General features: G+C 41.4%; 1 protein-coding gene across 3 annotated transcripts in view; it reads left to right on the forward strand.

Moving 5' to 3' along the window:
- DYNC2H1 (dynein cytoplasmic 2 heavy chain 1) overlaps positions 1-17,516 on the forward strand; it is a 305,024-nt gene that overhangs the window by 68,129 nt on the left and 219,379 nt on the right. For all 3 annotated transcript variants that reach the window (XM_059707923.1, XM_059707921.1, XM_059707922.1), the window contains exons 34-36: positions 30-212; positions 1,565-1,788; positions 2,747-2,862. In XM_059707923.1, the coding sequence (XP_059563906.1) occupies positions 30-212; positions 1,565-1,788; positions 2,747-2,862 (523 nt within the window). The remainder of the gene's footprint in view (positions 1-29; positions 213-1,564; positions 1,789-2,746; positions 2,863-17,516) is intronic.

Below are 17,516 nucleotides of genomic sequence, written 5' to 3' on the forward strand. Positions count from 1 at the left end.
TGAATATAATTTTTATTGTTATTTTTAAGGGCATCGATGTAAAATCAATGGGACGAATATTTGTTGGTTTGGTCAAGTGTGGGGCCTGGGGTTGTTTTGATGAATTCAACAGACTGGAAGAAGCTGTACTATCAGCAGTTTCTATGCAGATCCAGACAATTCAAGATGCTTTGAAGAATCATAGAAGTGTATGTGAGCTGCTTGGCAAAGAGGTATAAAAATATGTTTGTAATTTAAAGAATTAAAACATTTTATAAGACTTTGCCATCACTCGTATTCAGGCAGTATTCTATCTTTATTTCTCCTGGCACCCCTGTTTCTAATCTGTGACCGATGTGTTAAACATTTTTTGCCTGTGAGTTTCTCTGAGGTTTCTCCCCCTTTTTTGGGTCTCATTCTATCATTAATTAACCTTCAAACTATTTAGAATAATTGAGATATAATATTTGCTAACATTTATTGAGCATCAGTCTGTGCTAGTACTGTGCTTAGTGTTTTAATGCATTGTTTCATTTCATACTCACCGCATCCTTTGAAGTAGTTTCTATTACAGTAATGTTGAACACACTGAAAGTTAAAAGAACTGTACATTTATCCTCTTATCTATAATAATATATTCACAATACAAGTTTTTCTGGGTAGGGCACAAAAGTAAGACCAGTTGTAAATTATTCACATGTTATTTACATGATGTTTAAACTCTTGAGAAAGTATTAAGTTTTTAGCTCTTTATCATCAAAATTTATTTTCTTCCATATTTCCTTTTCCTTTCTTCTTCTTACTGAGAAAGAGTGGTCCTTTCTCTCAGCCAGTGCTTATCTTCCCACCTGTGCTTTGGAATCGGCTTCCCAGGGATCCGCTTGGAGTTGTCCCCTCTGCCTTCCTTCCTGGACCCATTCCTCATTGGCTTTTAAACATAATCAAATCTTTTCCTTCTTAATATATTATACATAATAATGTTATATAGCTAAAACATAAGCAAATGTAATCCATCTTTTGTTCCGATCACTGCTCTTTCTCTTTTCTTTCCTTTATAGCCAGGATTTTTCTACTTTAGATATTTCTACTTCCTAACTGCCCATTCATAGTTTACATGTTCTAATTTAGCTTCTATTCTTTGAGCTGTGTTGAACTGCCCCTCCTAGGTACTCTTCTGATATTCTGCTCTTCCCCGTCAAAGAATTTATTACACTATGATTGCTTCTTTGTTAGAAGGGAATAAACTATTACTGGCTTTAGTTCAGAGTTGTGTTGTCTGTGTGTACTTAGCAAATTATAACACAAGGAAAGCTTTCAGTAAACATGTGTTGCATGAATGAATAGGCATGCAAACTAGTTATCATCTAAACTTTTAGCCTCAAAAAACTGATTATAAAGAACCTCTATAAAGCAGTATGATTCCTAAGGAGTTTATTATATGTTGAATAAGGAGACGGTTAGCACATTAGTTGTTAGTTTTTTTGCTAAGGTATTTATGTGTAGAAGTATGTCACAAATCTGTTGGTAATGTTTTATATTTATAGTTTCAGATATTTGATCCCTGTATTTTAAATTAATTTTTCAGGTAGAAATAAATTCGAATTCTGGCATTTTTATCACTATGAATCCTGCTGGAAAAGGATATGGAGGAAGGCAAAAACTGCCTGATAATCTTAAACAGCTTTTTCGGCCAGTAGCCATGTCTCGTCCAGACAATGAGCTCATTGCAGAAGTTATTCTCTATTCAGAAGGCTTTAAAGATGCTCAAGTATTGGGCAGGAAATTGGTAGCTATTTTCAATCTATCTAGGTGAGTTTTTCTGTTTTATTTTTATATTTTGTGGTTCCAATGATTGATTATGTTTATTAGTGACTGTTTTCTCATTTGTCCAATTTATTCAATGATTTTCATATTGGTGATTGTACTTAAGGTGTGACAGGAAAGATTTTACTTTAAGTAATTAAAACATCTGGACCTAAACTACTTGTTTTTAGTAAATACCAGAGATCTAATCTCACTTTTTTAGGAAAAAATTTTTTTGGAGTGCTCCAGCTAAATGACACTTATTGATCTTATTTACCATTTGACCACTGAAAACTTATTCTTTGGAGGGAGTCTTTCTTATGTCTTATTTTTGGTAATAGAGACTGGCTTTTAGCTTCTTTGGGTAATTGAGAATTCTAGTCCATATCATTTAAAAGGTAGTGACAACTAGGATTTCAGAGATTGAGAGCTAGATAGATTGATTAAAAATTTTAGGAATAAAGGAAACAGGTAATTGTATAATCATTAAGATTCTAGCCAGTTTATAGTACAAATTGGTAATTACAAAATAGTCATTGGGATATAAAGTACAGTATAGGGAATACAGTCAATATTATTGTATTAACTATGTATGGTACCAGGTCGGTACTAAAAATATTGGGGGGAAGAGACATTGTAAAGTATGTGAATGTTTAACCACTATGCTTTACACCTAATACAACTAATACAAAATAATATTGTATGTAATCTTTAATTGAAAAATAAAATTTAAATTAAAAAAAGTGTGTGTGTGTGGCGGGGAGATAGCCAGTTTATGAACCATTCATCTTCAACATTTTACTTGAATGATAATTTTGTGATTGGGTCTTTTATATATATGTATGAGATATCAGTACTCATTTTTATTTGTCATTAGTTACATTCTGTATTTCTTTGGATATGATGATAAAAGGAATTCCTGATAGCTGTTTGATGCTTTATGATTTTCATGTTTTTACTTAAGGGAACTTTTGACACCTCAACAACATTATGACTGGGGTTTGAGAGCTTTGAAGACAGTTCTGAGAGGAAGTGGAAATCTTCTCAGACAACTGAAGAAAACTGGCATTAAACAAGAAGGTCTGATTCATTATTCCAAATATAATCTTATTTTATTAAATAAGCTTTAGTTTAGGATAGTTTTAGATTTATAGAAAAGTTATAAATACTTTAGAGTATATAGGGTTTTTGAATAAGCTATTCCTAGTTTCTTCTGTTGTTAACATTGTACATTTATCAAAACTGATAAAGAAATATTGATATATTATTTTTCAATTGAACTACTTACTTTACTAGGATTTTCCCTAGTTTTTTGCCTAAAGTTTTAAAATGTGCATTAAATATTAAATAGTTGTGATATATAGAGGAATAGTCTAGTCCACTTGTTCTCAATCTTTAATGTTCTTAGAATCCCCTAGAGCAGTGGTTCTCAACCTTCTGGCCCTTTAACTATAGTTCCTCATATGACCCAACCATAAAATTATTTTCGTTGCTACTTCATAACTGTAATGTTGCTACTGTTATGAATCGTAATGTAAATATCTGATATGCAGGATGGTCTTAGGCGACCCCTGTGAAAGGGTCGTTCGACTGCCAAAGGGATTGCGACCCACAGGTTGAGAACCGCTGCCATAGAGGCTTGTTAAAACAGATCATTGAACTAGTGATGGCGAATCTTTTGAGCTTAGCATGTCAGCATTTTGAAAAACCCTAACTTAACTCTGGTTTTGTGTCACATATCAAAATTTTTTGATATTTGCAACCATAGTAAAACAAAGACTTATATTTTTGATATTTATTTTATATATTTAAATGCCATTTAACAAAGAAAAATCAACCAAAAAAATGAGTTTGCGTGTCACCTCTGACACGCATGTCATAGGTTCGCCATCACTGGACTAGACTAAGTCTAGCTTACCTTCAAATCAAAGTTCCTGATTTAGTAGGTCTGGAGTAGAGCCTAAGAATTTTTCTAGTCTTTAAATAAGAACAGAAATCTTAGAAACACAAGGATATTTTCTTTTCCAAAGAGATAATATACCAAAGTAACCTCTTAAAAAACTCAAAAATATAAAAATATAAAAAAATACCTTCTAACTTATAATAATTTTAGATGTACAGTAAATTTGCTAAGATAGCACTCCCATTGTTTCGTATTATTTACTACAGTACATTTGTCAAAATGAAGAAGCTGACATAGTTACCTTACTATTAACTAAACTTGGACTTCACTTGATGTTTTGCTATTATGATCCTTTTTCTGTTCCAGGATTGAATCGTTGAATCTAGGGTCCCACATTGTATTTAGTTGTTAGGTCTCCTTAGTCCCTTCTGCTTAATGACAGTTTCTCAGTCTGTTTTTGTTTTCATGACGTTGACAGTCTTCAAGAGGCCTAGTCAAAGTATATATATGTAGACTCTTCCTCATTCTGTTTTTTTTTCCCTGATGTTTTTCTCATGATTAGACTGAGTTATTAATATTTGGGAAGAATACCAAGAGATAAAGTGCCCTTCTCATCATATCACATCACATTTGTGGGTACATACTAACTACATGATATCACTAGTGATGTTCACCTTCATCACTTACCTTAGTGTTGGTCAGGTTTTTCTACCCTGAGGTTAGTATTTCCCCCTTTCTTACTCCATGCTTTGGACGATAGTTACTAAGTCTAGCTTACTTTCAAAGTGGAGAGGCTAAGAATAGCTCCACCTCTTGGCAGGGGAATATTTGAAACTCCTCTTCCCCATTTATATATTTACTAGGGGCCCGGTGCACGAAATTCGTGCACTGGGTGTTTGTGGGGGGGGGAGTGTCCCTCAGCCCAGCCTGCCCCCTCTCACATACTAGGAGCCCTTAGGTGTTGACCCCCATCACCCTCCAATCGCAGGATCGGCCCCTTGCCCAGGCCTGACGCCTCTGACAGAGGTGTCAGGCCTGGGCAGGGGACCCTCATTTCCCCCCATCACTGGTTCTGCCCCCAGCCCAGGCCTGATGCCTCTGGCCCAGGCATCAGGCCTGGGCAGGGGACCCCCAGACCCCTCCGATTGCTGGCTCTGCCCCTTGCCCAGGCCTGATGCCTCAGCCAGAGGCATAGACCCCCATCACCCTCCGACCGCCTGATCGGCCCCTTGCCCAGGCCTGACGCCTCCGCCAGAGGTGTCAGGCTTGGACAGGGGACCCCCATCTCCCCCCGATCACTGGCTCTGGCCCCCGCCCAGGCCTGAGGCCTCTGGCCCAGGAATCATGCCTGGGCAGGGGACCCCCATCTCCCTCTGATCGCTTGCTCCACCCCCCGCCCAAGCCTGACGCCTCTGACCCAGGCTTCAGGCCTGGGCAAGGGGACCATCATATCCCCCCAATCCCCGGCTCAGCCCCCCGCCCAGGCCTGATGCCTCGGCCAGAGGAGTTGACCCTCATCACCCTCCGATCACCAATCACTGGATCGGCCCCTTGACCAGGCCTGAGGCCTCCGGCAGAGGTGTCAGGCCTGGGCAGGGGACGCCCAGCTCCCCACGGTTGCAGGCTCCGCCCCTGCCCAGGCCTAACGCCTCTGGCCTAGGCGTCCGGCCCGGGCAGCGGGGACCCGCAGTGGCAGCGGGAGGCGCCGCGATCGTGCGGGCTCCGCCCCTGCCCCTGCAGGACGCCTCTGGCTGACGCGTTCGGCCTGGGCAGCGGGGACCCGCAGCTGCAGCGGCCCCGCGATCGTGGGCTCCGCTTTAGGCCCAGGCAAGGGACCCCTAGCTCCCGGGACTGCCAGCTTCGACTGTGTCCAGCTCCCATCGCTGGCTTCACCCCTACTTCCTGCTATCACTGGCCAGGGTGGCAAAGGCGCCTGATTCTCCGATCATGGCTGGGGGGCAGGGCAAAGGCGGCCCCAGGGCCGCCTTTGCCCTGCCCCCCAGCTCTTAGCTCCCCCCCGGGTTTCTGATCACTGTCAGTGGCAGGGGGCTTCTTCCTGCTTTCCCTTTCGCCTCCCTGCATTGTGCCTACATATGCAAATTAACCGCCATCTTGTTGGCAGTTAACTGCCAATCATAGTTGGCAGTTAATTTGCATATAGCCCTGATTAGCCAATGAAAGGGTTTCGTCGTACGCCAATTACCATTTTTCTCTTTTATTAGTGTAGATTAAATCATTTATTTAGATTAGTATACATTCATATATATTTTAGTGTACTTTACCACCTTTTTATTCATTTATATAAAATAAATGATTCTTCCCACCCATGGGAAGAGTAACTTCATGAAAGGTTGCTATTGAAAACCAAGCTAAAACACTATAAAAATAAGACAGCATAGAAAAAAGAACTGCATGAAATTACCACAACAGCATGGATGGACCTAGAGGGTATTGTGCGAAGTGAATAAGTCAGACAGAGAAAGACAAATGCCATATGATTTTAAATGTGGAATCTAACAAAGACAAAACAAACAGACAGAACAGAAAAAGACTCATTAATACAGAGAACATTTTTTTTTTTTTCAGGAGAACAAGTAATTTTTATTTGCATGGAATTAAATCCTGAGTTTCTAAGGTCCCATTTCCCTCTGTCCCGCTATAGAAGAAGTGTAGCTGTGGCTTCAGCAGAGCTAGGATCAAAGCTATTGCCCAGAGCTTTCTCTTCAGATTGGGGCAGAGTTCAATCTGGCATCAGGCTAACTTACGTCATGTTCCCTGCTGCAGTTCATCTGTTCTTTGAATCTGGGGTCCACAGGGCAACATAGCTATGGAGGGAACATGGGCAGGAGCAAAGCCAAAGGAACCACAGAGCCAAGAGAGAGGGCTCCCAAATGAGCAAGCTCCTTTGTCCAGGGAATTATATTTTTTGCCGGGAGCCGGTCCATCCTTGCTGTTTCAAGGGACCTGGCATATATGGCATACTTTTCTTAATATGTTTGCTCACCTTCTTGGCACTATGTGTTTTAACCAAGGTCACCTCTGAGAAAGGTTGTTTCCCCAGGTAGGGATTTTCCCCTGAAGTTAGGGAGGGAATAAAACCCCTTCACTAAGTGCCAGGCGGGTAATTAATCACTTTAACTACGAACAATCATGCTTAAGCTACATAATCTTTTCTCCCTGGAATGGAGATAAGAAACGCCCTAACCTTTGTAATAGAGATTGATAGGATTGAATCAACTGGTATAAATACAGTTGTAACAAGACAGAAACACACAGAACTTAGAACAGAATCAAGAAGACAGAACCTACACGGACCCTAGAGACAGAAGAACTTCGCTGGAGAGAACATGGCAAAAGATCCTGGACTGAGCCTGACTACAGAAATATGGCAAGAGAACCTGACTAGAACCTGGTGACCGAACCTGGCTGGAGATCTCAGACAGAACCTGGCTGGAGAACCTAGCGAGGGGACATGGCTACAGAACCTGGCTGGAGATCCTAAGCAGAACCTCTCTGGAGATCCAGACCAGAACTTGACTGGAGATCCTGGATGGAGATCCTGGCTAGGCTGCTGATCAACTGAACGCTGTCTCCGTGTCATTCCTTCTTCGCCGACTCCGTCTACGCCCTTGGGAACCCCTGGACCTGCTGGGGCTGGACACCGGCAATTTTCCCAAATTTTCACAGGCTTACATTATCCCTGCCCACTATGGCCAGTGATCTCTGTTCCCAGTTTTGACTGACAGGCATTTTTCCTATGTCATTCCAACTTTATTACTCATGCATCTATCTGTCTATCTCCCCTTTGACCTCTCTTGCCTGCAAACTGCAGGGAATGGGTCAGTAGTTTCCCAGAGAGTGTAAAACTGCAGCTTCCTGGTGAAGCTGCCCAAATTGCCATGCTTATAATATCTGACCTTCCATTGGCCCCTTCCTATTATTAATAACTAGAGGCCTGGTGCATGGATTCGTGCACGGGTAGGGTCCCTCTGCCTGGCCTGTGCCCTCTTGCAATCCGGGACCCCTCAGGGGATGTAGTAGTACCAAAGTGGCAGGTAGCCAAAGAGGAACCCCAGCCAGGGCTGAGCGCAGCTTTGCTGCTGCTCTCATCCCAGCCCCGTTGAGGCTGACGCCGCTGCCCAGTAGTGCTGCCTTGGAGGCGGGAGAGGCTTCCACCACTGCAGCTGCTCTCAGCAGACGTGAGCCCGGCTTCTAGCTGAGCGGCGCTCCCCCTGTGGGAGTGCACTGACCACCAGGGGTCAGCTTCTGCATTGGGTGTCTGTCCCCTCGTGGTCAGTGTGCGTCACAGCGACTGGTTAACCAGTTGACTGTCTGCCCCCTGGTGGTCAGTGCACGTCATAGCGAGCAGTTGAGTGGTCTTAGCATATCATTAGCATATTATGCTTTGATTGCTTGAATGGCCAACTGGACAACCGGACACTTAGCATATTAGGCTTTTATTATATAGGATATATAAACTAGCTAATTACAACGGTATTGTTTTGAGCCCCAGGGTCACATAGGTCATTTTATCAGTGAGTTGATACCCATATTTATATTTATTAGTTTCTTTGAAGATTTAGTCTCTTTTAGAGTCAAAAAGTACAGTCATCATTTTCCTATTTCCTCTTTTCCAGTTCTTTCTTTTTTACAGAAGTGTCGTATTTCATTATGTAGATGTACCACAGTTTTTTAATCCACTCATCTGCTGATGGACCCTTAGGCTGTTTCCAGATCTTAGCTATTGTAAGTTGTACTGCTGTGAGCATAGGGGTGCATATATACTTTCTGATTGATGTTTCTGATTTCTTGGGATATATTTCTAGAAATGGATTACTGGGTCAAGTAGAATTTCCATTTTTAATTTTTTGAGAAAACTCCATACTGTGGCTGGACCAGTTTGCATCCCCACCAGCAGTGTACAAGCGTTCTTTTTTCTCCAAATCCTCACCAATACTTGTCATTTGTTGATTTGTTGATGATAGTCATTCTGACAGGTTTGAGATGGTACTCATTGTCGCTTTGATTTGCCTCTGTTGGATGATTAGTAACTTTGAGCATGTTTTCATATGTCTCTTGGCTTTCTGTATGTCCACTTTCGAAAAGTGTCTATTTAGGTCCTTTGCCATTTTTTTTGATTGGATTGGTATCTTCCTTTTTGTTAAGTTCTTTGAGTTCCTATAAATTTTAGAGATTAAACCATTATTGGATGTAACATTGATAAATATGTTCTCCCATGCAGTGAGATCTCCTGTTTTGTTGATGGTTTCTTTTTATTTAGATGTAGTCCTATTTGTTTATTTTCTCCATAGTTTCTATTGTCCTAGGAGATGTATCAGTAAAGATACTGCTACGAAATATGTGTGATACTTTGCTGCCTATAGATTCTTCTAAGATTTTTATGGTTTCCCATTTTATAGTTAAGTCTTTTATTCATTTTGAGTTTATTTTTTTATTTTTTATTTTTAAATATATTTTTACTAGGGGCCCGGTGCACGAAATTCGTGCACTGGGTGTGTGTGTTGGGGGAGTGTCCCTCAGCCCAGCCTGCCCCCTCTCACATACTGGGAGCCCTCAGGCGTTGACCCCAGCCCAGGCCTGACGCCTCTGACAGAGGCGTCAGGCCTGGGCTGGGGGCAGAACCAGTGATGGGGGGAAATGAGGGTCCCCTGCTGGGCGGGAGAGCGGGTTGGGGGCGAGTCGCCCTGCTGGCCCGCGTGATCGGGTCCCGGGCGACCACCGGCACTCACGCCCCCAACCCGCTCTCCCGGATTGAGGGCGTGAGTGCAGGCAGACGCCGCAGCCACCCCGCCGGCTCGCGTCCCGGTTTGCCGGCCAGATCGGGTCCCGGGCGACCGCTGGCACTCACGTCCCCAACCCACTCTCGCGGGTTGGCAGTGTGAGTGCGGGCGGACACTGCAGCCACCCCGCCGGCCCCGTGTGATCAGGTCCCGGGCGACCGCCGCAGCCGCCCCGCCGGCTCGCGTCAGGGTTTGCCGGCCGGATCGGGTCCCGGGCAACCGCTGGCACTCACTCCCCCTACCCGCTCTAGTGGGTTGGCAGCGTGAGTGCGGGCGGACGCCGCAGCCGCCTCACCGGCCCGCGTCCGAGTCTACCGGCGGGATCAGGTCTCGGGCGACTGCTGGCACTCACACCCCCAACCCGCTCTCTGATGGCGCTGTACCATCCTGCCTGCAATATGCAAATTAGCCGCCATCTTCTTTGGCGGTTAACTGCCATCTTAGTTGGCAGTTAATTTGCATATCTCACTGATTAGCCAATGAAAAAGGTATCGGTCGTACGCCAATTACCATTTTTCTCTTTTATTAGTATAGGATTGCTTTCAGACAGGAAGGGAGAGGGAGAGAGAGATAGAAACATCAACGATGAGAGAGAATCATCGATTGGCTGCCTCCTGCACACCCCACCCTGGGGATTGAGCCCGCAACCCAGGCATGTGCCCTTGACCAGAATCGAACCTGGGACCCTCTGGTCCGCAGGCCAACGCTCTATCCACTGAGCCAAACCAGCTAGGGCTTGAGTTTATTTTTATGTATGGTATAAGTTGGTGGTCTAGTTTTATTTTTTTTTTGGTATGTATCTGTCCAATTTTCCAAAAAAAATGTATTGAATAGACTGTCTTGACTCCACTGTATGCTCTTGCCTCCTTTGTCAAATATTAATTGAGCATAATGGTTTGGGTCGATTTCTGGGTTCTCGTTTTGTTCCATTGGTCTATATGTCTCTTCTTGTGCCCAGTACCAGGCAGTTTTGAGAACAGCTCTGTAATATAGCTTGATATCTGATATTGTGATCCCTCCAACTTTGTTCTTTCTCAAGATTGCTGCAGACATTCATTTTTTTTGTTTTTTTAAAATTCCATGTGAATTTTTGGAAAGTTTGTTCTAGATCTGTGAAATATGCTGTTGGTATTTTAATGGGGATTCCATTGAATCTATAAATTGCTTTGGTTAGTATGGACATTTTAATGATGTTGATTCTACCAATTCATGAACACTATTCTTCCACTTGTTTATATTTTCCTCTATCTCTTTTTTTCAATGTCCTATAGTTTTGTGAGTATAGGTCTTTTACCTCCTTTGTTAAGTTTATTCCTAGATATCTTAATTTTTTGTTGCAATGGTAAATGGGGTTTTTTGTTTGTTTGTTTCTTTTTTTTTTTTTTTTAGTTTCTCTTTCTGTGAGTTCATTATTTATGTATAAAAATGCCACACACACACACAAAAAAAAGCCGAAACCGGTTTGGCTCAGTGGATAGAGCATCGGCCTGCAGACTGAGGGTCCCAGGTTCGATTCCCGTCAAGGGCATGTACCTGGGTTGCGGGCACATCCCCAGTGGGAGGTGTGCAAGAGGCAGCTGATCGATGTTTCTCTCCCATCGATGTTTCTAACTCTCTATCTCTCTCCCTTCCTCTCTGTAAAAAATCAGTAAAATATATTAAAAAAAAATGCCACAGATTTCTGGGTGTTAATTTTGTAACAGGCTACATTGCTGAATTCATTTACTAAATCTAGTAGTTTTTCGATGGAGTCTTTAGGGTTTTCTATGTACAATATCATGTCATCTGTGAATAATGACAGTTTTTCTTCTTTTCCAATTTGGATACCTTTTATTTCTTCTTCTGATCTCTATGGCTAGCACTTCCAATACTATGTCGAACAGGAGTGGTGAAAGTGCGCATTCCTGTGTTGTTTCTGTTCTTAGGGGAAATGGTTTTAGTTTTTGCCATTGAGCATGATGTTGGTTATAGGTTTGTCATATAACGCTTTTATCATGTTGAGGTATGATCCCTTTATTCCCACTTTGCTGAGAGATTTTATTAAAAAAGGGTGTTGAATTTTCTCAAATGCTTTTTCTGCATCAATTGATATGATCATGTGGTTTTTATCTTTCAGTTTTTTTATGTGATGTATTATGTTTTTTGATTTGCTAATATTGTACCAGCCTTGCATCCCCGGAATAAATCCCATATGGTCATGTTGTATGATCTTTTGGATATATCGCTAGGTGCGATTTACTAATATTTTGTTGAGGCTTTTAGCATCTATGTTCATCAGGGATATTGGCGTGTAATTCTCTTTCTTTGTAATGTCTTTATCTGGTTTTGGGATTAGGGTAATGCTGATTTCATATCAAGAACTTGAAAGTGTTCCTTTCTCTTGAATTTTTTGGATAAGTTTGAGGAGGATCAATGTTAGTTCTTCTTTGAATGTTTGGTAAAACTCCTCTGTGAAGCCATCCAGACCATGTCTTTTGTTTGCTGGAAGTTTTTTGATTACTGCTCCAGTCTCCGCAGTAGTTATCAGCCTATTCAGTTTTTTTTTATTTTTCCTGATTGAGTTATGGAAGATTGTATTTTTCTAGGAATATGTCCATTTTGTCTAGGTCAGTGGTTCCGAATGTGGGGCACATACCCCGCAGGGGGCAATTTGATTTGTAAGGGGGTAATTTGATTTTTAAGGGTTTTAAGAATGAGTTAGTAACAGCAAATTTTTTGAATTTCTTATGGTTCTAGGGCAGTGGTTCTCAACCTTCTGGCCCTTTAAATACAGTTCCTCATGTTGTGACCCAACCATGAAATTATTTTCGTTGCTACTTCATAACTGTAATGTTGCTACTGTTATGAATCGTAATATAAATATCTGATATGCAAGATGGTCTTAGGCGACCCCTGTGAAAGAAAGGGTCTTTTGACTGCCAAAGGGGTCGCGACCCACAGGTTGAGAACTGCTGTTCTAGGGGCTTCATATACAGTATATAAATATATATTGTGACATGTGCATTTCAATTCTGCATTATATATGTTGAGACTTGATTTGCTATTTTTCCATATCACAGTATATTATTATTTCTTTTAACAATTTTTTAGTTATTTCTTCCTCAGTACTTCAACTTTCCTTTTATTTTATTTTTCTCTTCCATGAATGCCATGTTCGTTGGAAGGTTGTTTAGACCAAGTTTATGGCCTTTTATTCTTCCTCCACATGAATAGGAGTTCATTTTTTGAATAATAAAAATTATATATCACGGGGGGATTTTAGAGATGTTTAAGTGGGGCATGGTCAAAAAGGGTTGGGAACCACGGGTCTAGGTTGTTTAGTTGTAGTAGAGTTATAGTCCTTTTTCACAATCCTTTGTATTTTTGTGTGGTCAGTTGTTACTTCAACTCTGTCATTTCTGATTTTGTTTGAGTCCTCTCTCTTTGTTTCTTGATGAGCTGGCTAGAGGTTCATCAATCATGTTTATCCTTTCAATGAATGAGCTCTTGGTTCTATTGATCTTTTGTATTGTTGTGTTTTTTGTTTTTTTGTGTGTGTCTGTCATTTACTAGTATTTCTGCTCTGATTTTTTATTATTTTCTTCCTTCTACTTACTCTGGGCTTTTCTTGTTGCTCTCTTTATAGTTCTTTAAGTTGTAGGGTTAGAAAACTTACTACTATTTTTCTTGTTTTTTTTTGAGGTAGGCTTGTAGTGCTATGAACTTCCCTCTCAGGACTGCTTTCATTGTGTCCCATAGATTTTGGATTGTTGTGTTTTCATTGTCATTTGTTTCCGGAATGTTTTCTTATTTCTTATTTGATCACTTTGGTAACCCATTCATTGTTTAAAGCGCCCAGCCTGTTTTGTTTTCCGGATGGAAAGTATAGTGTCAGTCACCAGTGACTGATTGGGCTCTTAATGTGTTAATAGCATGCTATTTAGCCTCCATGTGTTTGATTGTTTTTTATTGTACTTGATTTTTAATTTTATGCCATTGTGATCTGAGAAGATGCTTGATATGATTTCAGTCTTCTTGAATTTGTAGAGATTTAACCTGTGCCCTAATATGTGCTGTATCTTTGAAAATGTCCCAGGTGCATTTCAGAAGAATGTTTATTCCATAGCTCTGGGGTGAAATATCTGAAGATGTCAATTAATTCCATCAGATCTAGTGAGTTGTTTAGGATTGCTGTTTCTTTGTTGATTTTTTTGTCTAGCATCTTTATCCAGTGGTGTCAATGGGGTAGTAAAGTCCCCTACTATGATTGTATTGCTGTTGATCTTTCCCTTGATTTCTTCCAGAAGTTTTTTTTTAGTGTATTTGTGTGCCCCTATTTTGGGTGCATATCTGTTTACCAGAGTTATATCCTCTTGTTGAATTGATCCTTTTACTATTATGATGTGGCCTTCCTTATCTGTTCTTATGGCCTTCACTTTGAGCTCAGTTTTGTCAGATATAACTATTGCTACCCCAGCTTTTTTTCATTTCCATTTGCCTGAAAATTTTTTTTTCCATCCCTCCACTTTAATTTCTGTGTGAGTCCTTCATTCTGAGGTGGGTCTCTTATAGACAGTATATATATGTGTGTCATGTTTTCTTATTCATTCAGCTACCCTATGCTTTTGATTGGAGCACTTAATCCATTTACATTTAAGGTTATTATTGATAGGCACTTGTTTGTTGCCATTTTTATTCCTTATGCCTATGTTGCTTGTTCCCTTTCTATTTCTTCTTTTTACAACAGTACCTTTAGCATTTCATGCATTGCTTGCTTGATGGTTATATATTCCCTTAGTTTTTTTTTTGTCTGTGAATCTCCTGATTTCACCTTCAATTTTGAATGATAGCTTTGCTGGATAGAGTATTCTTGTTTTTATTCCCTTGCTTTGCATCACTTGGTATACTTCATTCCATTCCCTTCTGGCCTAATGTGTTTCTGTTGAGAAATCAGTTGATAGTCTAATGGGAGATCCTTGTAGATAACTTACTTTCTCTCTCTGGCAGCCTTTAAGATTCTTACTTTGTCATTGATGTTTGCCAATTTAATTATGATGTGTCTTGGTGTTGGTCTTTTTGGGTTCTTCTCGTTTGGGACTCTGTGTGCTTCTTGGACTTGTGTGACTTTTTTCTTCCCAAAGTCAGGGAAGTTTTCTGTCATTAGTTCTTCAAATGGTTTTCTATTTCTTGTTCAGTTTCCTCTCCTGGAACCCCTATTAGGCAGATTTTGTTTTGTTTCATGTGGTCCCAAAGCTCCCCTAGACTTCTCCTGCTTTTTAAGTTTTTTTTCTTTCCATTTGCTGCTCTGTTTGGGTGTGTTTTCTACCTTGTCTTCTATCTCACCGATTCAGTTCTCAGGTTCTTCTAGTGTACTGGTTGAAACCTTCCATTGTATTCTCTATTGCAGCTCTGTCATTCTTCATTTCCTCTTGATTCTTACACATGTTGGTGAATTTCTCATCCAGCCTTTTGAGCATTCTTATTCTCATTACTCTGAATTTTTTTCTCTGACAAATTGCTTGCCTCCATTTCATTTATTTCCTTTTCTTGTAACCCCTCTTTTTCTTTCACATGGGGCTGGTTCTTTGTCTTCCCATTTTTGCTGTTTCTTTGTGTTTGTTTCTGTGTATTAGATTAAACTGCTATGCCACCCATATTTTCTGAATTTATCATATGTAGTAGATGCTGCACCTGGTGGTGCAGTCCTTCAGGTCTTATGGGCTGGGTATTCTCGGGATGCCGCCTTGACATATTTGGGTTTTGTTGATAGAGTTGCGTCTTGAATGTTATTGTTCCATTCGTGGATGGGGTCTCCTCTCAGGGTATCTGGTTATTTAGTTCACTCTCTATTACATCATGCCAACCGTTGTGGAGGTGCTGACCGAACTGCACAAAATACAACATGACAAGACACGTTACAAAAGTAACAGAATATGATTGTACACAAGACACCTGTAACCCCAATAAAAGTGACCACCAGAGAAAAGAGAATTAGGTGAGAGAAAAGAGACCAAAAATGATATTGAGAAAAGAGAAAAAGGAAAGAAGAAGAAAAAGAAAAAAAATATGGGGAGAAAACACCACAGAACTGATAATCCAACAAGCACAAACAAAAAATACCTGGAAAAAAGGGGGGCAGAATCTGTAGAGGTATAGCTTATATATACAGAAAATAAGGTTAAGGAATTGGATGAATAGGGGAAGACCACAGTTTAGTATAGAGGAGGGAGAAAGAGGATGAGTGGATAAGAAGAAAAAAATAAAATAAAATGTTTATTTATTTATTTTTCTTTCTTTGAAAAGGAGAATAGAGAAGAGAGCAGATAGGCCTGAATTTAGGAAGTGAAAATAATTTAAAAATTAGGAGAAGAAAAGAGCAAGATAGGTGAGGGGGAAAAAAATGACTAGTGAAGAAAGAGGAAAGAGAAGGGGAAGTGGAGTAGGAGCAGGGAAGAGGAAATTAGATATATTAATAAGCCAACAGAGTCTACAATAACAACAACATATCAGTGAAGGAGATAATTTTTAACAAGGCGTGAAAAGAATGGAAAGAGAAAAACTAAACAGAGACGGGAGAAGAAAAACAGAATGAAAAGGGAGAAGTGAGGAAGAAATAGAAGAAAAAAAGAAGATAAGACATAACAAAAACATAAAAATAGAATAAAGAAAAAAATAAAAAATAAAAAAGTGAAGTGTCATTTGCGTCAGCCTAGTTTTAATGCCACAAGGGGGCTGGTTTAGGACCCCACTCTTCTGTTCTGTCTGACAATTCTGGTCTTCCTGTTAGGCAGTTAGGTGCTGACCACTGTCAGGCATTGTCTTTGGCGTTCAGCACTGTGTTGAATCTCCAAGTGATCCACTGTTCCTATGTTTGTGTCTGTCTCCACAGGCCTTGGCTGCATGCAGGTGGGACCAATCTGCCCTCTTTACCTGTCTGCCAGCTCTCAATCTTAGTCACTCAAGTGTCTGACTGGGCTTTAGGTGGGCGTGGTGCTGTTTTGCTTTCTGGGAATTACTAGTAGATTGATGTTTTCCCCTCACCCAGAGCTACTCCTCTGCGAGTGTCCCAAAGTATTACTCTGGCCTTGGTGGGTCAGAGATCCTTGTATGGAGACCAGTGGGATTGGCTGGCAACCTGAAGTTTTTATCAGTCTGGTTCCCAGAATGGAGGGCCTGACAGGCCCCTCTTCCAACCCAGGCACTGAGGGCTCTTTGGGGGCTATTCAGAGCCTGTGTTCCCTTTGTATAGCTCAGAATGCAGGCAGGGTGTGACAAGCTGTATTCCCTACCTTGAGGCCACTGGGAGGGACTAGCTCTTCTGGGAGGAAAAGGCCCTTTAGGTTTGGAAGGTTATGAATGTCCTAATGTCGGATTTCTAGTCTCCTCTCCCTGCCCTGCTTCCCTCCATAGCCTCTCCTCAGATGCCACAAATCTGCACCACATCCGCGGGTGTGTTTGCAGTTGAAAAGGCCTATGTACTGGGTTTAGGGAGTAAAAGCAAAGACAAAAGAAAGGCAAACAACCACAAAACGGCGGGTTTCTCTCCCCTGCCCCGGCACTGCACTGTTTGGGCTGTTTTTCAGGGTGCAGCCCTCGCAGCTGTGGTCTTATACCTGGATTCGCCAGCCACCGGTAGCCCTTTGTCTTTTCCTTTTCACAGGTGGGTTTTATGCCTGTTGCCAAGGGATGCGGCTTTTGTGCAGTGTAGTTTCCTCCTCACCCTCATGTGTCCCTCTCCAACCCAGATCTCCCTTCCTACCATTCTACAGGCGTCTTCTGCTCCTCCTTGTTGTGAATTATCTCCTCACTTGTGTCCAATTTGCTAATTCCGGTGGTTGTTCTCTGATTTAGTTGCCTTTCCAGTCTGGCTCTGGGACGAGGTGCATGACATGTCTGCCTCTTTAGCTGCCTTTTTTCTCCCCCCAGAGAACATTTTGACGGTTGCCAGGCCAGACGGGAGTGGGGTTAGGGGAATGGGTGGAAAAGGTGACAGGGTAAAGAAGTACATATGGTAGTTACAGAATAGTTATGGGGAAGTAAAGTACGGCATA

Source organism: Myotis daubentonii, chromosome 9, assembly GCF_963259705.1.
Source record: "Myotis daubentonii chromosome 9, mMyoDau2.1, whole genome shotgun sequence".
In the NCBI taxonomy this organism is placed as follows: Eukaryota; Metazoa; Chordata; class Mammalia; order Chiroptera; family Vespertilionidae; genus Myotis; species Myotis daubentonii.